The 23,597-nt window shown below is 56.8% G+C and overlaps 10 protein-coding genes across 10 annotated transcripts; 6 read left to right on the top strand and 4 right to left on the bottom strand.

Annotated features, from left to right (window-relative positions):
• Positions 1-188: 188 nt before the first annotated feature.
• Positions 189-3,697, top strand: SCHCODRAFT_02725517 (uncharacterized protein; the record flags this gene model as incomplete). The annotated part of the gene is made up of 13 exons (XM_003034574.1): positions 189-318; positions 446-660; positions 710-812; positions 868-1,000; positions 1,051-1,168; positions 1,223-1,309; positions 1,363-1,480; positions 1,716-1,810; positions 1,911-2,113; positions 2,215-2,593; positions 2,644-2,807; positions 2,862-3,453; positions 3,530-3,697. The coding sequence occupies 13 exons, from the start codon at positions 189-191 to the stop codon at positions 3,695-3,697; spliced, it is 2,505 nt and encodes an 834-aa protein (XP_003034620.1).
• Positions 3,698-3,734: 37 nt separating this feature from the next.
• Positions 3,735-4,477, top strand: SCHCODRAFT_01038287 (uncharacterized protein). The gene has a single exon (XM_050340899.1). It carries the CDS (start codon positions 3,859-3,861, stop codon positions 4,147-4,149), a length of 291 nt encoding a protein of 96 aa, XP_050201832.1. The 5' UTR covers positions 3,735-3,858; the 3' UTR covers positions 4,150-4,477.
• Positions 4,141-7,315, bottom strand: SCHCODRAFT_02616447 (uncharacterized protein). Its single transcript, XM_050344756.1, has 6 exons — positions 6,704-7,315; positions 6,482-6,641; positions 5,532-6,427; positions 5,037-5,472; positions 4,801-4,929; positions 4,141-4,699 (listed from the first exon to the last, which is right to left on the bottom strand). Exons 1-6 carry the CDS (start codon positions 7,277-7,279, stop codon positions 4,578-4,580), a joined length of 2,319 nt encoding a protein of 772 aa, XP_050201831.1. The 5' UTR covers positions 7,280-7,315; the 3' UTR covers positions 4,141-4,577.
• A 186-nt stretch (positions 7,316-7,501) lies between these two features.
• On the top strand, positions 7,502-8,061 carry SCHCODRAFT_01171028 (uncharacterized protein; the record flags this gene model as incomplete). The annotated part of the gene is made up of 4 exons (XM_003034573.2): positions 7,502-7,705; positions 7,759-7,824; positions 7,876-7,960; positions 8,012-8,061. The coding sequence occupies 4 exons, from the start codon at positions 7,502-7,504 to the stop codon at positions 8,059-8,061; spliced, it is 405 nt and encodes a 134-aa protein (XP_003034619.1).
• Positions 8,062-8,255: 194 nt separating this feature from the next.
• Positions 8,256-10,568, bottom strand: SCHCODRAFT_02616444 (uncharacterized protein). The gene is made up of 3 exons (XM_003033976.3): positions 10,146-10,568; positions 9,927-10,090; positions 8,256-9,874 (listed from the first exon to the last, which is right to left on the bottom strand). Exons 1-3 carry the CDS (start codon positions 10,464-10,466, stop codon positions 8,548-8,550), a joined length of 1,812 nt encoding a protein of 603 aa, XP_003034022.1. The 5' UTR covers positions 10,467-10,568; the 3' UTR covers positions 8,256-8,547.
• Positions 10,569-10,927: 359 nt separating this feature from the next.
• Positions 10,928-12,998, bottom strand: SCHCODRAFT_02698332 (uncharacterized protein; the record flags this gene model as incomplete). Its single annotated transcript, XM_003033975.2, has 6 exons — positions 10,928-11,006; positions 11,059-11,591; positions 11,652-11,801; positions 11,856-12,363; positions 12,418-12,581; positions 12,633-12,998. The coding sequence occupies 6 exons, from the start codon at positions 12,996-12,998 to the stop codon at positions 10,928-10,930; spliced, it is 1,800 nt and encodes a 599-aa protein (XP_003034021.1).
• A 336-nt stretch (positions 12,999-13,334) lies between these two features.
• On the bottom strand, positions 13,335-15,347 carry SCHCODRAFT_02616437 (uncharacterized protein). Its single transcript, XM_003033974.3, has 4 exons — positions 15,089-15,347; positions 14,900-15,037; positions 14,688-14,848; positions 13,335-14,639 (listed from the first exon to the last, which is right to left on the bottom strand). The coding sequence occupies exons 1-4, from the start codon at positions 15,275-15,277 to the stop codon at positions 13,547-13,549; spliced, it is 1,581 nt and encodes a 526-aa protein (XP_003034020.1). The 5' UTR covers positions 15,278-15,347; the 3' UTR covers positions 13,335-13,546.
• A 642-nt stretch (positions 15,348-15,989) lies between these two features.
• SCHCODRAFT_01171024 (MFS general substrate transporter) lies at positions 15,990-17,858 on the top strand (the record flags this gene model as incomplete). Its single annotated transcript, XM_003034572.1, has 12 exons — positions 15,990-16,193; positions 16,253-16,297; positions 16,353-16,412; positions 16,466-16,487; positions 16,535-16,638; positions 16,699-16,777; positions 16,830-16,973; positions 17,022-17,243; positions 17,295-17,338; positions 17,387-17,433; positions 17,487-17,732; positions 17,786-17,858. The coding sequence occupies 12 exons, from the start codon at positions 15,990-15,992 to the stop codon at positions 17,856-17,858; spliced, it is 1,290 nt and encodes a 429-aa protein (XP_003034618.1).
• A 412-nt stretch (positions 17,859-18,270) lies between these two features.
• SCHCODRAFT_02533765 (MFS general substrate transporter) lies at positions 18,271-20,773 on the top strand (the record flags this gene model as incomplete). Its single annotated transcript, XM_050343564.1, has 18 exons — positions 18,271-18,440; positions 18,493-18,509; positions 18,560-18,618; positions 18,681-18,698; positions 18,756-18,784; positions 18,832-18,869; positions 18,926-19,001; positions 19,055-19,100; positions 19,150-19,265; positions 19,308-19,362; positions 19,416-19,478; positions 19,532-19,692; positions 19,739-19,848; positions 19,920-19,929; positions 19,986-20,206; positions 20,263-20,325; positions 20,385-20,445; positions 20,525-20,773. The coding sequence occupies 18 exons, from the start codon at positions 18,271-18,273 to the stop codon at positions 20,673-20,675; spliced, it is 1,464 nt and encodes a 487-aa protein (XP_050201830.1). The 3' UTR covers positions 20,676-20,773.
• Positions 20,774-21,051: 278 nt separating this feature from the next.
• Positions 21,052-23,248, top strand: SCHCODRAFT_02664750 (WD40 repeat-like protein; the record flags this gene model as incomplete). Its single annotated transcript, XM_050346537.1, has 5 exons — positions 21,052-21,241; positions 21,329-21,920; positions 21,990-22,287; positions 22,337-22,509; positions 22,567-23,248. The coding sequence occupies 5 exons, from the start codon at positions 21,052-21,054 to the stop codon at positions 23,246-23,248; spliced, it is 1,935 nt and encodes a 644-aa protein (XP_050201829.1).
• Between the last annotated feature and the right edge of the window lie 349 nt (positions 23,249-23,597).

Here is a 23,597-nt window from a genome sequence, read left to right as displayed (position 1 = left end):
GCAACCCACGACGCATTGGGTACCACTCCTCTCAGAGAGCCGGTAGCGAGCTCCAGAGACATGCTGATGGGCGCTGATTGCAGGTCGCAGCATCCGCAATTCAGTCCCATTACGACTAATATATGTCGACCTTCCTGTCTATCTGACCCGCTTTTCCCGGACCCCAGGTGCCGCATCTCGCGCATGTTATGTCTCCGACGTGGTTCGCTGCGATGGCGTTGCCATCCTTGAGGACAGCCTCTCGGCCTTTGGGTCGGGCTGCCGTCAGCGAGACGCAGGATATCATCACGCAGGTTTGCTTGACGCTGGCGTTGTATGGTGAGTGTTAGCGGCCATTCGTGTACGCGAGCCAAATAGCTGATCGTGAAGCGCAGGTGCTCAAGCTACTTTATTCGCAATCGCAGTCCCAATTCTGGCGCGAGTTGTCTGTCCCCGTCTTCCGTAGGGCGATATGCTGATGTCCTCGTCAGTCGCAAACGAGGCAATGCTTGGAAGCTACTAAGCGCCGTAACGCTGGCATTCATCGCCTCATCCATCGGAGCTGCTACTCAGATGCTTGCATTTGTGACTCAATGTCCACTGATTGACCTCTTCCCGACCGATCCGAGGACTATGGCCTATCGCCTCGCTGTCCTGCACGTCGTGAGCTGCCGCATCAACGTTAGTTTTGTGCTCTGAACTGAGGGGTTACATTGCTGATTCCGCTCAGTACGTGCTCAGCGACGCGCTCCTGGTCTGGCGGGCCTGGGTACTGTGGCACGACCAGCGCGTCGTTCACGGACTGCTTGCCTTCTGTTTGGTTCTGAGCGCGAGTGAGGGATTGTGAGAATTTCGATGTCTCTCATTGACCGTTTTTGTTCATTACAGTCGGCGTCGTTTACGAGACCGCATCCCTGCCTTCGCGCATCTGGAGCAATGACCTGCGCTCAACCCTGATTATCAACCTTCCCCTATTGTTCACGAACGTGGTGGCTACAGCGCTCGTCGGACTACGCGTGTGGTGAGCGGTCTCTCCTGCCCGCGTGTCGTCTCGCCGACACATCCATGCAGGTTTTACCGACGTGAAGTTGCCGCTTTCATTAGCCCGATGCCAGTGTCCACTGGCACGCATATCGGAGGCGTGCTTATGCTGCTGTTCGAAGCTGGCGCCGTGTACTGCGTCATTTCCGTAAGTATAGCCTTCCTGTGCCCGTCGTGCCGGCTCACCAGTAGCCTTTACTAGGTCGTCAACTTGGCCATCGACATCTCCGCCTCCTCAGGCTCCTCATCTACGCCTGTCGTCTTCACAAACGCCATGTTCCTGATTGCGGTGCGCGGCGTAGCGTTTTCGCTTGTGCGACTTAGTGCTCATGTGATCGACAGGGAATTTACCCCACCCTCATCGTAGTTGCGGTGACGGCGCAACAGCATGCCGCCGCGAAGGCAACGATGAGGAGCCCGGGTAGCTTCTTGGAGTCGATGCACTTTGCGGCGCTCTCACGTAGGCGAAGCGAATGTGACCATGGCGAAGATGAGGGAAGCTCGAGCAATGCTAGTGCAGCCGCAGCAACCCCGGAATACTAGGCCAACTAATCCGTCGCATGTGTGACGGGGAGTCAACCCTATCTGTCGTTGCGATAATGCAGCAGCACAAATCGAGACTCCTACCATCACGGTGGAATACAACAGCGTCCTGTAATTGACTTACTTTGCTGTACCTCATATGAGGTCTTCAGATTTCCCACTAGCGACGGCCATCTTGGCAAAGATCGAGAAGCGTGTGATCAAAGTGATAGAGCAGCAATCTAACGAGCCTTCAAAGCTCAAGGGAGTTCTTTGAAGAGAGGGGAGAATGACTCGTCCTTTGTCGGTCGGGAGCTTGTATGGTCTTGTTGTGCTTTGATGGTCTTCGACATAACTTCCCAATTAAGGCAATTTTGCGCTTTCGAGGCTTCCACAATGTCCTCGCGCGGATTCTGCTCATCATCTGCGCTGGAGACATGCTTCGTGAGACTCGCGCACGGGCGCATATTATATGTCTATCCGAGCGTATCAAAGGATCAATCTGGCGTCCCAATGCGAGTGGCCACGCCGCAGTCCAGAAGGCAGATGCCGAGCCGCGTACTAGGGTGTCGTAACTTTGCTGCAGCTAGATGCGTGGGGTGCGCGTGCCATACGAGACCCAAACCGGCACCGTCACGCAACTCTGCTCTCGACCTTCATGACCGACCTCAGACGCTCGCCTTCCCTGGAATCAGTCGGCAGCCTACAGTCGCTAGCAAGCATGCAGTCTGCCGAGAGTATCAACTCCTTCCTCAGCTCGGAATCTCTCGACGAGCGGGGCGCCAAACCCTCAGATCACGAAAATCTGAACGACATCGACATGGGACGAACCATCACCAGCATCCCCATCCCCGCGCCTTCGGCTTCTGACAGCGGCCAGGGCGCCGGCGATCCTTCCTCAAAAATCGGCGACTGGGTGAACACGTGTAACGATGAACGTGATGCTTCTGCAGCGACCAGTCCATCCTCGAGACTCGCTGTAAAGCCAACTCTCTTGAACACTAAGAAGCACAACCGCTTCTACATGGATCCGAGGACCATTCAGCTCGTGGTGCGTCTATCGTCGTATATGCACCCTCGCATAAGCTAATACTCCTACAGCTCGACGATGGTACCCTCTATCGCGTCTTCCGCCAGTCGCTCGAGGAGCATTCCTCCGCGTTTGCAACGCAGTACCTCGCAAACTGCTCGGAGGACGAACCCATCAAGCTTTCCGGCGTGTCTTCAGTCGATCTCGACAGGTTTCTTTCGTTGATGTATCCGAGGTGCGCTGCTTTCCAGAATCGTCCTTGTATCTCCCTCTGACCTCCGCCCGCCAGCGAACTCGCCACCTGCGAGCTTTCTACCGCCGACGAGTGGATCTCCGTCCTACGCCTCGCGCACAAGTGGTCCTTTCCTGCCATATGCTCGCGCGCCATCCGAGAAATCAAAGTCGTCGGCACCGCTGTCGACCGAATTGCATCGGCTAGGGAGTTCGACGACCTCGACGAACTGCAGGAGTGGCTGCTTCCAGCGTTCACGGAGGCGTGCAGCGCTTCCGATTGGCTTCAGACAACGACTTTGGGTGATGCGGAGCGTCTTGGAGCGTGTACGCTCTTGCATATTGCACGTATCAGGGAAGACGCACGCCGGACGAAGAAAAAGCTGGATAGTCGCGCCATTGAGCGGGCTATCGTCGCGGCAGGACTGGCGCCTGCACCGCCGATGGAGACCTGTATGGAGCCATCAGCGCCGCCAGCGAATGTCACTCTGGCTAACCCGCCTGCCTCTGCACCTTTCGAAATCCCCTCTGCCCCTTGTGTCGTCTTGAAGCCCACCACCACTCATGACTCTCAGGGAACCAAAAGTGCATCCCCTCCATTCGCTCCTGTGGATACTCCGAGCGTCAACCCGGCTGCACCGACTCCGCAGGTTGATCCAGTCGTGACAGTTGAGCGAGCTCCGACTCGCCTTCGAAAGAAAAACGGCTCCGATACCATGAATGCAGCGCCTCGACCCGTTTCTCCTGCAATTGGTGGCCAAGCAGGGTCCGCTAAGCCACCATCGCCCGTCGCCCCTCTCCCGGTGGTTGCTAACTACCCATGCCTACCGCGTGTACCGAACGCTACAGAGCCTCAATGCGCTCCATCGGCTGCAGCCGTACCAAAGACCGTGACGAAGAAATCACCGACACCGCCATCTTCCTCTTCAACTAAGCCATCGGGCTACTGGGCATCTTTCATAACCCAGCTACAGATCACACCACCCGTGCCACTGGAACCTCCTCGACTGACTGTACAAGAACGCACCGCGAGGCAAGCCGCGTTAGCAGCGAAAATGAACAAGGGCAGCACGGCTAGTTCGAAGCCGTCGAGAGCGTCGTCGGGCGGACATCAAATCGCTCCTCCACGCATACGTCCGGTCTCCGCATCATCGTGCAGCTCCAACCCTCCAAGTCCTCCTTCCAGCATCGCTTCCGACTCTCCTACTTCTGCGTCCGCCGCAGCATCCCAGCCCATCACTCAAGCACAAGATTCTGCTCCAGCAGAGTCTTCCTCATCCGCAATGACGCCTTCCGAGCCTGTAGCAATGTGCTCCAGACCTACACAGACTACAGCACGCCCTTGACGAATGCTACCGCGGCGCCGCAGTACCACCCACTTCCAAGATAGTAAGACGGGGTGCCCGTGCAGGTTCGGCAGCCACGTCTTATGATATAGCCCGGACGCGAGGAGAAGAACAGGCGAAGATGAAGGAGGAGGGAAAACAAAGAATCAGGCAGATTGTCAAGGGGGAGAAGAGGCGCGAAGAAGAGGAATCAGTAGACGAGTAGAAGCAAGGCTGGTAGAGAAAGCTGGCAACAAGGAAGGATGATGCTAGATACTTTCGATGCAGCTAATGTCATGATACCGGGGCTACGATGCGCAATATTGTGAATCGCGATCCTGAATCCTGTAGGAGAGGATGTTGCGAAGAGGAAAAAGGAAACTTGAGCGGATACCAAAGGTACTCGTAAAGCCGTTTTCCGCATCGCCAGCCCCTCCACAACATTCCGCCTACTTCTTCCCGGCCGCCGCCCGTGCGCGTTTCTTGTCCTTGCCGCTGGATTTTCCCGAGCCACCAGCCTTATTGTACTTCGCCTTGCCGGCCTTCTTTGCGGACTTGCCTCCTGAAGGATCTGACAAGGAATGAGCACATTATATCCTCGCCACAACCGGCGCGCAGACGAGAAGGCACGAGGAAGATACGTCAACCCGAGTAGAAGGCGATCCAACTCACCTCTTTCCTTCCGTACTCTGACACGCTCCTTGCCCTCCATCTTGCCGCCCATTGCCATGCGGGCTTTGCGTTTCTCGAGCCGGGCGGCCTTTGCTGCGTTGGCGTCTGCATTGGGAGCCGCGGGTGCGCCTGGGAGTGTAGGTAAGCATACACGGTCGAAATATTATTGAAATCAATGAGCGGCGCCATCCTTCGACGCAGCGATGCAGATTGGGAACAAAGATACGGATACTCACCTTTCTTCGCCGCCTTCTTCGCCGCTCTCCTCGCTACGCGTGCCGCGTCCGCTGCCTTCGCAGCTTTGCGCGCATCCTTGGGGAGCCCGGCTAGTCGGCTACCCAGCGTAGGATCGCCCGACGGCACAACAACAGGTTTTTTCGGCGCCTGCTTGCCACCCGGGGCATGCTTGCCTGCAGCGGAAGCCAAGGGACCAGCTCCAGCCCGCGCACCCCACCCTGAGTCGGGCGAGCGCGCGTACTTGGGTTTGCTGGTGTGGGCGGGGGTCTTGGTCTTGCCTCCCTTTTCGCCAATGTTGGCTTTGGGAACCTTGTCGGCTTTGACCTTCGTGCTGGCGCCGGGGACAGTCTTGCATTTCTGCACGCGGAGCTTGCGCTTGGCGAACTTGAGGCTGCCGGCGGGGAGGGCGAGGAGCTCGTCGACGGGGGTGCGATCCTGAGGTGGGAGGCTCAGCAGTTGTTCGGCGACACTGACGAAAGAATACGAAGACTTACCACGAACTGCACGTATGCAAAGCCTTTGCCGACGCCGGTAGATGAATCGCGCACGATGCGGACACGCGAGACGTGGTGGGTGGTGCTCGAGGGTTTGGCGGGCGTCTCGGTCTCCTCTGCGTCTGACCCAGCTTCTGAGCCTTCCTCTTCGTCGTTCTCCGCTTCCTCTTCATCCTCTTCATCGTCCGCTGCTTCATCTTCCTCATCTTCTTCATCCTCTTCTTCACCGCTCTCGTCGTCTGACGCCTGCGACGAGCTGTTCTCATCGTCGCTGTCATTCACCGTCTCGTTGACAAGCTTGTCAACCTCAGCTTCAAAGAACGCTCGCACATCGTCCTCCTTCGCGCCGTAATCGAGGTTCCCGACAAAGAGCGTGCGCTTCGGATCGGGAAGGAGGGCGGTGAGGTCAACTGGGGTCTCTGCGATAGTTGTCTTCGTCGCTTCGCCTTCAGCTGCAGGTGCATCGCCAGCCGATGAACTGCCCGCGGCAGCGGAAGAAGCCCCGACGGCGGCGAACACCGCAGGATCCCTCCGTGCGAGGTCGACGCGCAGAGCCCTCCCCTCCCACTCCACCCCATCCATCTTCGCCGCTATCTGAATCGCCGCCTGGTATGGGTCCGCAGTGGGTAGCGGCGGAAGATTCGCAGGACGCGGCGCAGGGTGCGCCAGTACCAAGTACGCCGTGACGGAGTTAGCTTTCTCTCCAAGGTCGCCCGTGATCGCCGCGATCCTCTTCTTCTCCGCGGGGGTCAGGTAGGTCTTCGCGAGTGCGGTGGCATCGTCGTCGTCGTTCTGGTTCGCGCGCCAGGCGGAGGTGCGGGTGTTGGCGTGGTTGGTGGAGGAGCGAACGTCCTGACGTCCCTTGGCAGCGGCTTTGGCGATCGCGTCGCGCTTGCCTGGTTGGGTTTGAGTTAGTGTCAATGGAGGCCGCGAAGAGGTTGTACGCGTACCCTTGGGGTCGAGCTTCTCGCCAGGCTCTTTCTCAGCCTTCTCCTTAGCCTCATCCTCCTTTGTCTTCACCGGCACGGGGACGCTGCGGAAGCGGATCGACTCTGCGCGAGCGTTCGGTACGGCTGAAAGAAGATGGCGTTGAAGTGACTTGATAAGGGGCTAGGGGAGAAATGAAGGTCAGCGGGATGTTCATAGGCGCAGCGAAAGGGAGATTAGCGCACCTTCTTTCCCATCACCTCGACGGGCACATTCCCTACAAACAGCGTTCGAGCATCGCGCATCTCAGGCGTCTCCTCTTCCGGCGCGAACTTGGTGCGCTTTTTGGGGTGTTTAGGGTTCGAGGAAGTAGTGGCGGATATGTGCGTGGGTGGGGTATACGAGTCGGGAGATTCGTCCATGGCGTCGTTCTCTGCTTCCTCGGCGGAATCAGCAGGTGTAGATGTGGTGGTAGGTGCAGAGGGTATAAGTTCGTCATCGTCAACAGCGTCCTCGGCGGCGACAGCAGCAGCCTGCTTCTTGGACTTTTTCTCGGCCTTCGAGCGCTTTGGTGTGGGTTGCTCTGGCTCTGGTTCCGCGGCCTTGCGTTTCTTCGCCTTCTTGTCCGCAGATGAGATGCGTGCGCTGGCCTTGTCGGCCTTCGCTGTCGCAGATGGATCCGCCTTCGATGTAGATGCATCCGTCTTCGATGGCTGAGGCGCCTCAGGCTTCATCGGCACTGCATTCTTGAACAGAGCGTCGAGCTCGGAGTCTACGGCCTTGGAGCCCTTGGGGACAAGGAAAGATGATAAGCTGCTCATCGTCGGCAGTGATTGGTAGGTGGAAGGGATGAGGCGGGGGCGAACGTTCTCGATCGCCCGCCGATCGCGCTCCTTCCGCTTTGGTCGAATCTGCACAGCCACCGGCGGGGTGGTCGTTCCGTCCCAGGTCGGAGTCGGCCTTCACTTCTTGTCCCGAACCACCATCATCTCCTGCCTTCGCACTTTCCAGCCTTCTTCCACCACCTCAACCTACTCGCTGCTATGTCTCGCGCAACTACCGCCACGTCCATCTCGCCCGCCCCCACCTCCCAGTCGACTTCGCCCGTACCCTATCCCGCTTACACCTACCCGTATCCCGTCGGCGTTCCTGTCACGCCCATGAAGCCGGCTGCGAAGAAGCCCAAGCCGGTCAACGTTTTCTCGAACGATGGCTCGTTCTTGGAGCGGATACAGAGAAGTCGGAGGGTGAGTTCAGTCGCAGTGCTAGCTGATGCGTAGTGTGCTGACTTGAACTTCAGGAAGAAGAGGAGAAGCGCAAAGCCCAGGAAGCTTTCCAGGCCAAGATTCACTTTGAGGATCGGTTTGTGAGTGGCTCGGCTCTTGCTTGTATACGCCAATCGCTGACGCCATATCAGAAGAGGAGGGGCAAGCGCCCTGCACCCGATTGCACTTGCACTCAAAGCCCCACAGATCATCCGGCGAAGAAACCTAGGGCGGAGGGTGAGTGGGTGTGGTCATTGCTTATGTCGCTCGACTGACGATTTCTGACAGGTGAAGACTCCGCCAAAACAGGCTCGGAGAAGCGCAGCGGTTCGGTATAGTCGTTGCAATACAAGCCGTCCTTTCCATCCCCAAGAGGTACTGTTCGTTCCGTGCTTCGGAGCTGAGATCCGTCGAGAGATACGCTGACGTCTGAGCCTTGAACTTGCCAGGTCTGACTATATGCATAGCAAGGCAGAACGAGTCGAAGAAGCTGCAAGACCAGATTGTTCTTTGCTCAAGCCGCGTCGTCCTTCTGACCAAGTTCACAGCATATGTGATCTGCGCTGCTTGACGGCGGTGTACAGCCAAGTGAACACTACGCACGTATCGTATCCTTTACATCTGATCCAACGAATATAACATGCAATCTCGAGATGTCTTCCTCCGCGCGCTAAGAGCAACGTTCGACGCGCTCCACTATGCAGATGGACTTCCAACGGGAGTCTACCCCAACCGAACCTCAGTCAGCCTTTTCCGCCCGCTCCCCTTGTTCGGCCTCCCCCACATCGTCCTCCTTAGACTCGCGCTCCGTCTCTCCAATAGCCTCAGGAGGTCGAAAAGACTGCACCACCGCTTGCGCCATGCCCTGTTACTGGGGTAGATACCAGCACCGGTTCGCATTTCTGTGATGCGCCATGACCAGTATGGGACTCTGAGCTACCAGCATCCATGATTTCGTCCGTATTCAATCGCGGCCCGTTCTTGATTTGCGTCTGTGCATCTTCCGCCAAGGACTGCTCCTTCTCCTCTCTCTGCCTCTCATCTTCCTCCTGACTCCGTGCCTCTTTCGCCGCCGCCCCCTTCGCATGCGCCCTATCCATATCCGCCTCTACCTTTTCCTTCATCCTCATCTTCTTGTGTAACTTCTTCTTTTGACCTTTACTCAAAGGGTGAGGAGATGGCTCCCGCGTTGCATTGAGCACTGGAGTAGACAGGGAAGCGGGTGGTTCATCGGAGTGCGACAAGAAAGCGGATCCAACGGGGGGCGAGAACATTTCTGCCTCTTCAAGGGACACCACCATCGCCTGTGAGGTGTCCAGTGATCGCGGCGCCGCAGAACGTAGTAGAGAGGCTCCAGCCGATGGATTTAACCATGCCTCAAAGGAGGAGGGAGGCCACGCTTCACGCATCGTAGCGGGAGGTGCCTCTGCGGCTGGAGGAGGTGCGGTCCTCTTATCGGGCTTATTGTCCACATGTACACGCGAGCCTGTCGCTGGGTTCGAGAATGATACTGATTCAGCTGAAAGCCCAGGCGCTCCCCGACGAGTACTCTGCCTATCCCGAAACGCCATTGGTGGCGGCCATGACACGTCATCGTGGTGTTGCGGCATACGAGGAGAGGATGCGGGCGCGGTGGAAACGAGGGTCAGAGGCTCTCTGACGCTCGCACTCAAGGAGGCCTCGCCGACTGTCACATCAGTGAGGTTCGCCGGCCGACCAGAGAACATGTGCCGCAGAACATCGGCTTGGGTTGCCGTACGTGTTCTCTTGACTGGAGTCGGATCCGGCGCCAGTCCTGCCACCACGATCGCCCGCTCGACGTCGTACGTCCCCTCAGCGTCGCGCGCTTCCTCCCTTATTCGAGCGATAGCGAGGATTGTACCCGCACCCAGGCGCTCTGCGTCCTGCAGACTCGCCAATCGCAGCCAACGGGGCGCGGAGCATGCTTCCTTGAACGCGGGCAGCAGCCATCCTTGGAGCTCCTCGATGTCCGCGAACTCCCGCGCGGCGGCGATCTTGTCGACGGCACTGCCGGTCAGGTGGACCTCGCGGATCGCGCGCGTCCGAAGGGTAGGGAAGGACCACTTGCGAGCAAGGCGGAGGACGGAGAGCCATTCGTCGGCTGTAGAAAGCTCGCAGGTCGCGAGTTCGCTGATGACGGGTGCGTCAGCACGGTGCGAGCTTGTGAATGGAGGCGACACACGATGGATATATCAAGGAGAGGAATCGGTCCAGGTCCTCTGCTAAGACGCCTGACAGTGCGATGGGCTCATCCTCGACAAAACTGCCAAGGTATTGCGCAGCGAAGGCGGTCGAGTGCGTCTCGAAGGATTGGCGGAGGACGCGGTACAGTGTGCCGTCGTCCAGCTGAGTTATTGTGTCAACACTCTCGAAGAAGTAGAGATGCGGAAAGAGCGCTCACCTTGATCTCAAACGTCTTGGAGTCTAGGTAGAAGCGAGGATGCTTCCTTGTAGGCGCAGGCGACGGGGAGAAACATCCGGACGAGTATTCGCAAGGAGCATCGCGGTTGTGACTAGTATCAGTCGACGAGGGCATCTCGTGAGCTTTGGATCCGATGCCATGAGCAGAGATCTCAGCGGAGGCAAGCATGCTATCCGAGTCGTGATTGAACGGTCGTGTTTTGCGCACAGGACTTGCGGCGCTGTCGATGGAACCCAAACTCCCAAATGAATCCGTACTGTTGACTGATTGCAGAGAAGGAGACCGTCGTTGGTCGGACATGGCGGTTCAGAGCAAGGTTACGTGGCGCAGTCGATACATGCGCGTATCGCATGTCCAGAAGAGTTACGACATTCCTGCAACAGTGCGGCGCCTTTCGAAAGCTTCCAACCGCGTTATGGCCGCCAAGTTACTCATGAACTCGCGGCTTGGGTTTATGTTCGAGAGAGACTCTGCGCGCATATGCGGGATTGTTTGTGCTCGAATCCATCGACACGGCGCAACGAAGGTTGGGCGCAACAAAGGAATTCCCATAATTCCAATCCACGTGGGCTGGACCACTACGCCACAATACGAACAAATAGGTGGCAATGACGCCTACAGACTGCGCTGTCGGATAACAGCCGGCCAACTAGACGTCGTGAAAACAAGCGTAAGGGTCGATTTGATTCGAGCCATAGGTTTTACGACATAATCACAGTACCAGATCGCGAAACAATAGCCATACTGCCGAATAACATTCTTTAGGCACTGTTGATCTGCGGGACATGCACAGATAACACCCTCCTGTTGTTGACGTCTTCCCTTATAGTCAAACCCTGCCTGAAGAACGTCAAAAGGTTAGCCGTGGGATGAAACGACGCGGAAAACGTACCCTTTCAGCCCTGCCGAGATCCTACGCTTGATTGGTGCACCTTTCACACCCTTTGGAACGACCACTCGAAGAACGGTTGGGATGCTCTGCTCATCCACGTTTGATTGCTCGGGTGCGTGTGCGATCAAGAGTTTCCGGGAGATTAGGCAAGCGATGCGTTGGCATACCCGTCGAAGGGCTTGATCAGGCGGCACGGTCGGGCTCAATGTGAAGTCTTGGTCCTTCAGATAATTAGAGCATGGTGACTCGTTCAAAATCTTGTCCGCAATGCGCGAGGCCCGAGCGCGTTTAGAGTGCATTACTTTGGGCGACTCCCCTTCCGAAGACTGTGCTATGCTTAACGCGAGCCTCGCGCGATCCAGCGGAGACATATTGCCGTCGTCCTCCTTATGCTCACGCAAGTCCACTGGAGGAGGTGCAGTCGCTGGAACTTGAATAGGGCCGGCAGTGACGCCTTGATGAGGCATATCCGGCGTCGTCGTTACCGAAGATAGGATCGGGGTATGCACAGCTTGCAACCCGTTGCTCTTGCTCTGGGTATCGTAGTCAATACTCGGTACGAGGCTGAGATTAGTGATAATCAATACACTCACAGACGCCCCCTTTCCGATATCGTGCATGCTATCTGTGCCCTTATGGGTCCCACTCGTCCCATTGCCACCGGAAGTGCCTGCCCAACCTCCGAAGAGGCTCTGGTGGGTCTTGAGTGCTTCGTCAGCGGCGATAGGTCGCGAGGCTGTAGGCTGCACAGGCGAGCTACTCAGTACCTGGGATGGCCGCCCATGACTGCCACTCACATTCGCGTCACTGACAGGTACGCTGGTATCGACATCCGGGCCTCCTTCGGTCACCTTCGCGGCGGACAAAGAGCGTGCGTGTGGTGAAGTAGAAGCAGTGGTCGCTACCGTGGGATCCGTCCGAGTCTTTGGACGCTCTGTTGCAAGTCCGAATGCAGCAATGGCGTTCTCTGTGTCGTACTTCCTTCCCCCAACCTCGCGCATCTCCTCTCTAATCTTCGCAAGAGCCAGGATCGTACCCGCGCCCAAGCGCTCAGCGTCCTGAACACTGACCGAACCGAGCCAGCTACGTGTAGTGCAGGCTTCGACGAATGCGGGCATGAGCCATTGCTTAGAGGGCTCCAGATCACCGAACTCTCGAGCGGTGGCGATCTTGTCGACCGCGCTACCAACGAGCTCGATCTCCCGGAGCGCTCGGGCACGGAGAGTGGGAAAGGACCATCGATGTGCGAGACGAAGGATAGAGATCCAGTCCTGGGCGGAGGAAAGCTCGCAGGTCGCTACTTCCCTGCACATTTTGGTGAGTTGAGACAAGCCAAACTTTGAAGGTGTATAGACGCACGACGGATACATCAACGACAAGAACCTGTCGAGGTCGACGGAGGACACGCCAGGAAGCTTGGTGACTTCATCATCCCCGCGTCCCGCAAGGTACTCCTCGGCGAACAAGGTCGAGTGCGTCGCGAAAGACTGGCGGAAGACGCGATAGAGGGTGCCGTCGTCGAGCTGTCGACTGTGTCAGCCCGTCCACCTACAGGCTCGCATCGAATGACATACCACGAGCTTGATCGTCCTGGGGTCCATATAGAAGCGGTCGTGCTTTCTGTGGTCCGGCGGAGCTGGTTCCACAGGGGACTTGGGCGCAGGCTCGCACTCGTCGTCACACGTGCTCTGCGCGCCGTCATCCGTCGGCGAAGGCTTCTCAACGTCGCCGTCCACCACTGCTGGTACGACGGGAGCCTTGGTTATAGTCCGTCCCATATCAATGTTGTTGAGGTCGCCATAGTCTGATAGTTTAGCGCTCTCGCCGCCTGGCGAGTGGGCGCTGCTGAAGGACTTGGCGCTGTCGAGAGATTGCATGCTTTCGAGCGAGCGCACGCTGCTGACCGATTCCAGCGAGGGCGAGCGTCTGAGGATAGACATGAGGGTTGAGAACAAGAGCGGTCGTTGGCGCCTATCCAAGGCCTTGAGAGGGTGTTCAACATGCTTTACCCACATGCCTCCGGGAACTGCCACTTACGCCATACTAGGATCTCGAGCTTCTAGGCTAGACGAAGCACCCGCTATGCGCGCCTACTGTAGATCATCCTTTGCTCGGTAACTTCCTGTGCCTTCAAGGAACCAAAGCAGTCACCGCACAGTGCAGCAAGAAACCGGTTGAGCCTTGTCAAGGCTTCCACAGAAAAGAGAGTCGCTGAGATGGATGGCGTGAGGGCTCACGATCGAGCACGCCTTCATCAGTGTTGGTCAAGCTGAAGGAAGCGAATGGTTTCTGCGCGAAACCGTCACAGGAGTGAGTAGTTCGGAACGAGAGACTTCAGAAATCGACAGTCGTACACGGTACAATCATTTCACTCCAATCCGGCAAGATCCGATTCGGGACCAAACAATTCCAAGCAAATGGTCAAAAGCCCAGGGACCAACCGTCGCTGCAACTAATTTTACAGACACTCCATTTCGTAATGAGTTCTCTACCTCTGATACTTTGCCTGCCTATCTGCCTCCAATGATCGCGCTGCCCGAAGCTGTTTCTTCATCTGACTCTTGGAGAGCGGTTTCTCGCCGGTCAGCAGCTCGTGCAGATGTGCGCGAGACGCGGTAGGATTTTCGGATTCAGTGAATTGAGCAGATTCCACAGGATCTTCGCCCGGTTCAAGTGACGATGACGGCGAGGGGCGAGTGGCAGGAGCGTCTTTCGTTGCCGCCGACGTTTTGTGGGGGTTCATCGACGACTCTGATATAGGCGCAAGACCCGCATCCAATATGCCATACGACTCAAGAGCCAGTAGTGTGTCAATCCACTTGGTTCGTGATACAGTGATGGTCGAAGGCTCTTCCGGGCCCGTAGCGCTGTCGCTGGCGCGAGCAGATCGTGGTCGAACCCCAGAGGCAGCGGGGTTAGGGCTCGCGATCACAGGAGGAACTGCCGCAGGCGTAGGCTTGTCGTCGGATACCAGTATGTTGTTTATAGGTGACGCGTGCGGCTGGGCCCTCACTGGCCCTTCGAATGCTCTTTCGAAGAGGTCGCCCCAAGTACGGACCGCGGGCGCTGGCTTGACAGTACCCGACAGGGGCGCGCACATCGCCTGCGAGATGGACGTGGCTGGGTTGGGTACGGATATGGACGGCTTCGCTTTGATAGATATCTTCGTCTTCCTCGGCGCCATTCCCGCCTCAACAATCGCGGTCACTACGTCAAACTTTCCCGCGCTTGCATCCCTCGACTCCTCCCTGATCCTCGCGACTTGTAGGACAGTTCCCGCTCCCAAGCGCTCGGCATCGTCAAGACTGACCGACGCAAGCCACTTCGGAGTGGTACAAGCCTCCGTGAAGGCGGGCAAGAGCCACTGCTGCAAGGCATTGAGGTCGTCCTCGGGCGGGTGCATATCGTCGTGTCCTAAGCCGCCGAACTCTCTTGCTACGCATATTTTGTCGACAACGCTTCCGATCCGCTCGATCTCTTTGATGGCGCGGGCGCGGAGGGCGGGGAAAGACCACTTGTTCGCGAGGCGAAGGACAGAGATCCATTCGCTGGGCGTCTCGATGTCGCAGCCAGCGAGTTCGCTGAAGTTTGTTAGTTGAGCGCAGGTTCATGAAAGGTAGGTTACGCACCTCGGATACATCAAGGACAAGAACCTGTCGAAGTCGACGCCGGAAACGCCAGAAAGCTGGATGGGGTCGCTCGAGTCATTCGAAAGGTGGTTGGCGACGAATTCGGGGCTATGGAGATCGAAGAAGTAGCGGAAGACACGGTAGAGGGTTCCGTCGTCGAGCTAGTGATGTACGTTCGTCGGTCATTCTAGAGGTTCGACGGGAGGACGCACTACAAAGTCCACAGTCCTCGGGTCTAAGAAGAACCGAGGATGAGTCTTCGTCTTCACAGGCTCTTGTTCGGATTCGTTCTTGTTGACGACGAGCGGAGGAGAGCTTGCGGGCGCGGTAGCCGTCCGTATTGGCTCGCACTGCCGATGAGGGTTAGGATTGCAAACCATATTGGATGGCCGAGTACTTACAGAGGAGACTGAGCCGTCGCTCGCAGGTTTGCGGGGGTTGACTTCGACTCCTTGTTCATTAGAAGACGTCTTTTTGCCGGCCATGAACGGCACATCGTCGTGGATGCCAGCGCTGTCAATTGACTGCACGGTGTCGATGGATTGCATGCTGCTCACAGACTCAAGGGAGAGAGAGCGTCGAGAGGACATGACGGTCAGATACAACAAGACGCCGATTACCTTTGCACGCCCCACGCGCATGACTATCAGTTTACGACATCCTCAGTTTGGTCTTCTGGCGGCAATCAGATCGCAACCGAAGGGAGAGGCTCCCTTGCACCTTACAGAGAGTAGTTTACGAGGACTTCGCTCATGCGCAGGAGCGTCAGTGTGAATATCAGAGTGTATAAGACCATACGTCTACGTGAGTTGGACATGAGAGTGGGAAAGACGAGTATATCCTATTTTGGCAATCTGTGTGACCAGCACGGACAAACAGTAGCCCACAACACGCCAAGCCGATGTCAACAAATCCATTCTTCTGGGTGCTTCCGACGTTTCTCCGACCGCACCAGATTCCCGCCTCCATGACTCTGCATGACCACCCCCGCACAACCCTCAAAGTCTGTTTGGGCCTTGTTCCCCGCACCTCGCGCAGAATAGGGGTGCTGTCCGAGTCGGCCATTCCACGATCGTCTATATGAGCTGTGGTTTACGTGTCCTCTTGGCGTTGCCGTTTCTTTAAAACCCAGCGCTCCTACACCGGCTGCGACGCAGGAAGACTTTGTCCCAGCCGCACGACGAGGACACGATGTCGAACGGTGTCGAGCTTGACACAGTTTCTCAGGCTCACCTGGCCACCCGCGTACACTTCACGCCGTCTCTGAAGGGTAGCGAAGTCGACGTCACGCAAAACAATGTGATGAGCAGCGGGCTGAGCTTCCGCGAGGGCAATGCTGCTAGGACGACCAGTACGGCATCCTCTACGGCTCTTAACGAACGTACCAAGAAGCAAATCGCGACGGAGCGCATTCAATTCTTCGCGGCGTGTTGGGCCTTGGTTCTCGCTGGATGGAATGACGGCACGACGGGGCCTCTGCTGCCTCGGATCCAGCAGGTGTACAATGTACGTCTGACCTGCTTCGCGTCTTCACCCGACCGAATTGATCTCACGACCTCGTATAGCTCAACTACACGGTCGTATCCATGCTCTTCGTCTGCTCATGCGCGGTGAGTGTGCGCAGGAGCGACTTTTGGCGAACACATCCCTCATGCCATTCTTCAGGGCTTCGTGACTGGCGCTCTTATCAACATCCCATTGTCAGGGAGGGTTAGCTTTGGCAAGGTGATCGTCTTCAAACCTGATATCCGCGACTACTTTCTGACGCTTACCCTCAGCTCATGGCCATTGGCAAGTCATGTCACTAGGGCTCATCGAAGACAGCTGACGGCCACCCATTACCGCAGGCTCCGCCCTTCAGGTTGTGGCGTACTCGATCCAGGCTCCAGCGCTGGACTTTCCGGTTCTCTGCGTTGGGTATATTATCAACGGGGTTGGGATTGCTATACAGGTACGCTGAAGCGTGCGTGGAATTGCGTCTATGTCAAGGCTCACTATGGTCATAATACAGGATGCGCAAGCCAACGGCTACGTCGCCTCCCTGGCCAACAGCTCAGAAACTAAGATGGGTATGCTTCATGCCGCCTATGGTACGCCGTTATCCATCTCCCTTTCCATGGCCTCCTGCTCACTCGCTACCAGGGCTCGGCGCCTTCGTAGCGCCTCTCGTTTCGACGCAGTTCTCGCAGATGAACCGCTGGTCCTTCCATTACCTCACATCTCTGGGCCTCGCGGTCGCCAGCGTCGTCCTTCAGATTGCCGTCTTCCGCTTCCGGTCGCATGACGGTCTGTTCTTTGCCTTCTCGTCTCTTCGAAGTACTGATTCGCCCTCAGAATGCTTGACGCGCATCGGGCAACAGCCTCAGGAGAAGAGCACGAGCACGGACAACAACTTCAAGCAGATCTTCCGCCAGAAGAACGTGCATATTCTCGCCGTCTTCAGCCTCATCTACGTCGGTGTTGAGGTCACCATTGGTGGCTGGATCGTCTCGTATATCATCGACGAGCGCGGTGGTGGTCCGGACTCGGGGTATATCTCCTCTGGTTTCTTCGGAGGTATGTGCGCTGGGACAGCCGTCATAGTACAGTTGCTGACTTACGGTGCAGGACTGATGATGGGCCGCCTCGTTCTGCTCTGGCTGAACGCGAAGGTGCGTCCGCTCGACCTGACTTTGCGTCCTCGTACTTATTCATTCCAGATCGGCGAGTGGTACGCCATCTTCCTCTACGCCGTCCTCGCCATCGCGTGAGTACCCTCCACCTCCCCTCCGCTCCCTAATCTCACCCCCACCCTGACAGTCTCGAACTCGTCGTCTGGCTCGTCCCCTCCCTTATTGGCGGCGGCGTCGCCGTCTCCCTCGTCGGCGTCCTCCTCGGTCCCTTCTTTCCCATCGCCATGAACCAGGCCGGCCGCATTCTCCCCGCGTGGCTCCTCACGCCATCCATCGGCTGGATCGCGGGCGTCTCGCAGGCGGGGAGTGCGGTGCTGCCCTTCATCACGGGAGCGCTGGCCCAGAGCAAGGGCATTGGGAGCTTGCAGCCTTTGTGAGTGCTTGCTAGTGCTGGAATGCTGGGAACGTATCTGACTAACCTGACAGCCTGGTGTCGCTGATGGGCTTCATGATGGTGCTGTGGGCGCTTGTGCCGAGAAAGGGGAAGCATGCGGACTAGGGTGCGACAGTGAGTACTACTACGTACATCGTAGAGGTCGAGAAGAAAGAATATGTACTGGGACTCTCATTGTAAGCACAGTCCTTTCTCTTGCGCCCCCTGATCGGTGCTCATTCCACACATTTGTAGTGGTCACTACCTTCTATACTTGTTCGAATTTACGATAGCTCCTACCTTTCATCACGATTGCGGGCGTGTGCTGGCTATGCGTAGGTGGCGAGCAGGATGGAAATAAGGCGCAAGACGTCACAGCGTTTGGTCACCGCGCGGAGCGTTGCAACGCTACGCCAATAATCGGCAGGCTGCTAGCGCGCTGCTGCGCGACTACTCGCTTCGGTCAACTCGCTGACCGTTGAGCTGCAACGTTAAATAGCCTGGCCGCTCCCGCTCAACGGTCTTCCCATTCGCCACTATGAATCAAACCAACGCAGAGAATGGGCCAACAGACGGCAAGGGGACTATCGTCAACGTTGAGAGCGTTTCCGTGAGCTCCTTCGACGAGGCCGAACACAAGCGCATCGTTCGGAGGGTTGATTGGCATCTCCTTCCTTTGGTGACTCTGCTCTACTTCCTGTCCTTTCTGTGAGTGTTCACGCTGTCATTATACCCATAATCTTGCTGATGACCCTCACAGAGATCGCGGCAATATAGGTAGGATTAGTCCAGGTTCGTTACGACGCTCTGAAGGTGCGGTCGCACAGGCAATGCCAAGATTGCGGGCATGGCAGCAGACGCGCACCTGGACGGGCTGAAGTACAATGTTGTGCGTCTTCGTCATGGCGTGGATGCAGTTACGACGTATAACTGACGCCACTTACCTAGCTCGCCGCCGTATTCTTCGTGCGTATCGATTCCGACTAATTTTTGCTGCTGACTGAGTATGACGATCGTCCATAGGTCCCATATGCACTGGCAGAGATTCCGTCGTACGTCTGTGTTTCGTTCGCTCCTGGATAATCTCACCCGTTCGAAGGAACATCCTGCTCAAGCTTGTCCGGCCATCGCGATGGAGTGCGAGAGTGACTTAGCTTGTTTATGCTTCGTAACTGACATGGCATGGATCCTAGTCCCATTCATCATGGTTGCGTGGGGCCTAATCATGACACTCATGTGCTTGTGCAAGACCTACCACGACCTTATCATGTAAGTGCCGTCCATCCACTTTCCCCAATCTACTAATCTTGACAAACTCCTAGTGCCCGCGTCTTCCTCGGCCTTGCCGAAGGCGGCCTATTTCCAGGGGTGAGTGCTCACTCTCGACAACATTTGAGCTCGCTTTGACATGGTGTAGATCTCATTCTATCTATCCATATGGTATCGCCGATGTGACCTGTCGTCTCGGATTGCTATATTCTTCTCTGCCGCGACCATCGCTGGTGCTTTCGGTGGGCTACTAGCGCGCGTAAAGTCTCACCAACCCATACATTGTCCTGACTGACATCAATGCAGGTTCTGCATCGAGAAAATGGAAGGCGTCGGCGGGCTGCACGGGTGGCAGTGGATTGTGAGCTCCCCTGTGTATTAGATCCTTGTCTCGACGCTTACTTATCCCCACAGTTTGGGCTCGAGGGGATGGCGACAGTGCTGTGTTCGATCGCAGCGTTTTTCCTCATGCAGGATGTGAGCCTTTCCCTTTCATGGATTTCTTTATAGCTGACTTGGGGCTAAACCAGTATCCCGATAGCGTCACGTTTCTGACAGAAACACAGAAGATACGCCTTCTTCATACACTCCGCGAAGATACGCAGGGTGCCGCGACTCACTTTGACATGAAATTCGTGTGGCAGGCCCTGCGCGACTACAAAAGTTGGGTGCAAGTCTTCACCTATATGGGGTGCGTATCCTGACTATGCAAGACGTATGGCTCAGTCGCCTTCCAGCAATGCTATCGCCGCGACCGCGCTTTCCTTGTTTTTGCCCACAATCATAGAAGACCTGGGTCTTGCGGACGCGGATGCGCAATTACTAACCATACCGCCATTTGTCTGTGGTGAGTAGACGTTCCATGTGCTATGTTCACAATTACGGGGCGTCCGAATTGATGATGACGTGCGATTTTAGGCTGTATCTCGTACGCGTCCTGCTTTTCTTTCGTGCGAGAACTTCGAAGCTGACAGAGTTCCTTAGGACTATCTTGATCGGCCTTCTCTCTGACCGCCTCAACCTACGCGGGCCGTTCATTCTCAGTGGCTCCGTCATCGCGCTCGCCGGATGCATCGTCCTCTATACGCAGAATGCGCCGGGCCCGAGCTACTTCGGGACTTTCCTCATAGCGATTGGCGCGTACCCGCCCATACCGCTGAACATCTCCTGGGCGATGAGCAACGCGGGCGGAGAGGTGAAGAAGGGTGCGTTTGAGAGGTCTGAAGACGCGCATCACGGTGCGCTTACGCGGCCCGGACAGGTGTTGTTGTCGCTATGATCATTGGCTCAGCCAATCTCGGAGGGATATGCGCATCATTTGTATGTGAGTTGGCTTTTTCCTCGTACGTCGCGCAGCAATCTTACACCAATAACGACTCTTAGATATTACCCCACCACGCTTTTATGTTGGCCATGGAATCATAATGGGGTGGCTAGGACTTTCGTGAGTTAGCAAAGCCAATTTTGAGGATCATCATTTCCTACCCGAACACGTCGGTCCGGAGTATCTGACAGGCTTATAGGATCCTCTGCTCGCTGTTTGCCATGTGGAACTTCAAAAGACTGAACCGAGAGAAGGAGGGGATATGTCAGGAGAAGCATATCGACGAGAGCAGGTCGGCGGAGTTCGCAGAGATGGGGAGTGAGAGCCCACTGTTTCGCTTCAGCTCTTAGAAGCTCGTATGCACTTCAGGTCAGACACGAATTAAGTTCAAAATCTCGATGTACGAATAGAAGTCTCGACAATACTGTGCGACGCAGCACACTGCCCACGGCTGTCCACATGCATAAACAAAGACAAATATTGCACGGAAATTAGACCTTCCTAATCCGGCCTTCTCTTTGTTCTCTCATGATGTCCGTGCCGAACGGCACGCCAGCATCAACACGTTCCGAGCTGCAGCATGTTCTCTCGCTGCTCCCAGTATTGACTATAGATGAGCTGCGCATACTCAACTCGCATGTCGCCGGCCTTTTAGGACGCAGCCCTCCGGAATGCGAGTGTTGCTGTGCTCATAGGAAGAAGACACCGAGGCGCGATTTGCTCGCCATGTTACCAGCGGAGCTTGCCCTGGCTATCGCTGCGCAAGTAGACGATGTACGCACGCTCGCGGCGATGGAGCGCGTCTCCCATCGCTGGCGTGACATCGTGCGCGCGCCAGGCGTCTGGTATCGCGCCAGCGAGCACTACGGCTTTGACACGGGGTCGAAGCACGAATTCGTGCGCGAGTATGAGATATGTGAGCAGTCAGGTTTCTCAATAACTCATGAACCCGACATCTCCCTCACCTTCCTTTTTGCTTATTTGCTGACGTCGCGCTTGTCAGTACGCAAATACACGCATGGACCGTCTCCTCGAAGCCTGAACACTCATGCCGTAGGGACACCTCCCATGGCTGCCCCCGTGCTGACTTCGATCGCGATGTCGAGAAGTCTGGTTGCATGCGGTACGGAGCACGGCAGGGTTCACATCTTCGACACGCGCACTGGAGACGTCGTTCAAGTACTGGGCGCACATGCGGGGCACGGTGCCGACGGTGTCTGGGGAGTTTGGCTGGTCGATGGTGAAGGTAGCTTTGCGGAGGGAAACACGGCAGAGGCGAAAGTAGCCCCCGAAGGTCCTGGATCATCGGCAGTACCGCAAAGTCCGTCAACTTATGACGGCCCTTCGAGTCGTGGCGGAGATTGGTTGGAGGACATGGTGGAAGATGAGGAGGATGAACCTCCTGCTCACGTCACGCACGCTCGAAATTTGAGTTCTTCCTCCCCGCCTACCGAGGCTCGAGCCCTATACCACCAACGAGCTGCCTATCGCGATTCGAGGACGACCCACTGTACACCACACTTTGCAGCCGGAGGGCCGCTTGTGATCTCCGTCGGAACCGGTCGAGCAGTCAAGATATGGGACGTACGCAGTGGGTGAGCTTCAGTATTCCTTCCATTGCTCCGAAAGAAAAGCAGGCTTAAGTATCTGATCAACATCTGCAGGCGCTGCATACGGATGCTTCCCGGTCATACCTCGACAGTCCGTGCCGTCGTCATGCTGCCTTGTACTTGTGGAAATCGTGCACGATCTGGGACTGATAGCAACTCGAACTACGACGCCGCGCCGCACGTCCTCCTTACCGCCTCGCGCGATGGTACTCTACGTACCTTCGACCTCCGCGTTGGACGCGCGAGAGCGGTACTAGCGGGGCACTCCGGCGCCGTCCGCTGCGTCGACGCTGACCTCGACTCCCAAGGGGGCGTACGATGCGTCAGCGGCGGAGCCGATGGCGCGGTCAGGGTGAGAATCCGACTCGTCGAGCAGGAGGAGAAAACTGACTGAGAACCAGGTTTGGGCGCCGCTGGCGCATCCGCCAAGCGGAGCAGTGGCCACATTAGCACCGTTGCGAACGCTTCACGGCCACCACAGCCAAATATACGCTCTCGCATACTGCGGCGCACGAGGAATCATTGCAAGCGGCGGCGCGGATACGACAATCCGAGTATGGGATGCGGAGAATGGGTAAGCGACAAGCGCTGCAGTTTATCACGGTTTACCCAATGACCTTCCAATCACTAGAACCTGCCTCGCACTACTTCAGGGACACACGGCCCTCGTATGCCAGCTGTCGCTTTCTCCGCCCTCGCCATTCCCTAGCGCCCCAAGAAGCGAGGACAATCACCCGCTGTTCCTTGCGTCGGGAGGCGCTGAAGGACGCGTGATGTTGTCCTCGCTCGCCGGCATGGACCGTCCGTCGTCTGGCGCCTCTACGCCCTCTTGCGCCGCTTCCGTCCTCGCCCGTATCCCCGCGCATGACCAGTCCATAACGGCGCTGCAAGTCGACTGGCGCTGGGGCGTGGTCTTCACCGGTGGCGCGGACGGTGCCGCGCGTGTCTGGGATGTCAGACGCGCACTCGGCGTGGGCGACCGTAGCCCTGATGCGAGCGATCGTGTGCTCGTACAAGGCGATTTCAGCGACCCCGAGGAGGAAGAGCTGATCGAAGACCTCACTGGAGGACGACCCGCGCAATTGCAAGTCCGAACGACGGGCCGCTCGAGTGGGGCGCATACACCTGTACCCGCGACGCCCGTCTCGGGGCCGGCATATTCCTATGCGCGCGAGCTGAGCAGTCCGGCTCGTGTCGTATGGAAGGTGGTGGTCGATCCGAGGACACGAGAAACGATGGTAGTGCTGTGCCAGCGGAATGGACGCAGTATAGTGGAGGTCTGGCGGATGGGGGCATCCAAGGAGAATGCTTGATATATTCTTAGGATATCTAATACTGAGCAATAAAACCTCGAGCAAATATCCTGGCACAGCCGAATGAAAGCTATTGGCCGGCGATCTCCACGTGGTTGGGTACGGCCGGCATTTCCCGACGACACTGCCGCAGAGTTGATGCCACCGCTCTTGCCCTCGTCTTTGTAGCTCGAACTTGCAGGCTTCGACGAACCTCCGTAAAATGTCTGCTTATTGTATAGAGCAGTGACCCCTTTGCTATGGAAACGAAGCTCGGAGACCTGCCTTCACCGCTTTTATTGTCTGCTCATACTCGGACATATCCATGGCGACAATGGCTTATTGTGCTTCACCGTCGCTCTTCCCGACG

Source organism: Schizophyllum commune, assembly GCF_000143185.2.
Source record: "Schizophyllum commune H4-8 unplaced genomic scaffold SCHCOscaffold_3, whole genome shotgun sequence".
Taxonomy (NCBI): Eukaryota; Fungi; Basidiomycota; class Agaricomycetes; order Agaricales; family Schizophyllaceae; genus Schizophyllum; species Schizophyllum commune.
The sequence above is the reverse complement of the archived record's forward strand: the minus strand, read 5'-3'. Positions and strand labels throughout refer to the sequence as shown.

What these genes read in the sequence shown, in the direction of transcription:
- SCHCODRAFT_01038287 (XM_050340899.1), top strand. Translation starts at nt 3,859, where the DNA reads ATGAACAAGGGCAGCACGGCTAGTTCGAAGCCGTCGAGAGCGTCGTCG.
- SCHCODRAFT_02616447 (XM_050344756.1), bottom strand. Translation starts at nt 7,279, where the DNA reads ATGAGCAGCTTATCATCTTTCCTTGTCCCCAAGGGCTCCAAGGCCGTA. An exon ending in TCGAGGTGATGGGAAAGAAG is followed by an intron (nt 6,642 to 6,703) that starts GTGCGCTAATCT and finishes TTTCTCCCCTAG; the next exon opens with CCCCTTATCAAGTCACTTCA. An exon ending in CGAGAAGCTCGACCCCAAGG is followed by an intron (nt 6,428 to 6,481) that starts GTACGCGTACAA and finishes AAACCCAACCAG; the next exon opens with GCAAGCGCGACGCGATCGCC.
- SCHCODRAFT_02616444 (XM_003033976.3), bottom strand. Translation starts at nt 10,466, where the DNA reads ATGTCCGACCAACGACGGTCTCCTTCTCTGCAATCAGTCAACAGTACG. An exon ending in CCAAGACGTTTGAGATCAAG is followed by an intron (nt 10,091 to 10,145) that starts GTGAGCGCTCTT and finishes ACAATAACTCAG; the next exon opens with CTGGACGACGGCACACTGTA. An exon ending in CTCTCCTTGATATATCCATC is followed by an intron (nt 9,875 to 9,926) that starts GTGTGTCGCCTC and finishes ACCCGTCATCAG; the next exon opens with CGAACTCGCGACCTGCGAGC.
- SCHCODRAFT_02616437 (XM_003033974.3), bottom strand. Translation starts at nt 15,277, where the DNA reads ATGTCCTCTCGACGCTCTCTCTCCCTTGAGTCTGTGAGCAGCATGCAA. An exon ending in GCGACGGCTCAGTCTCCTCT is followed by an intron (nt 15,038 to 15,088) that starts GTAAGTACTCGG and finishes CCTCATCGGCAG; the next exon opens with TGCGAGCCAATACGGACGGC. An exon ending in CGAGGACTGTGGACTTTGTA is followed by an intron (nt 14,849 to 14,899) that starts GTGCGTCCTCCC and finishes GTACATCACTAG; the next exon opens with CTCGACGACGGAACCCTCTA.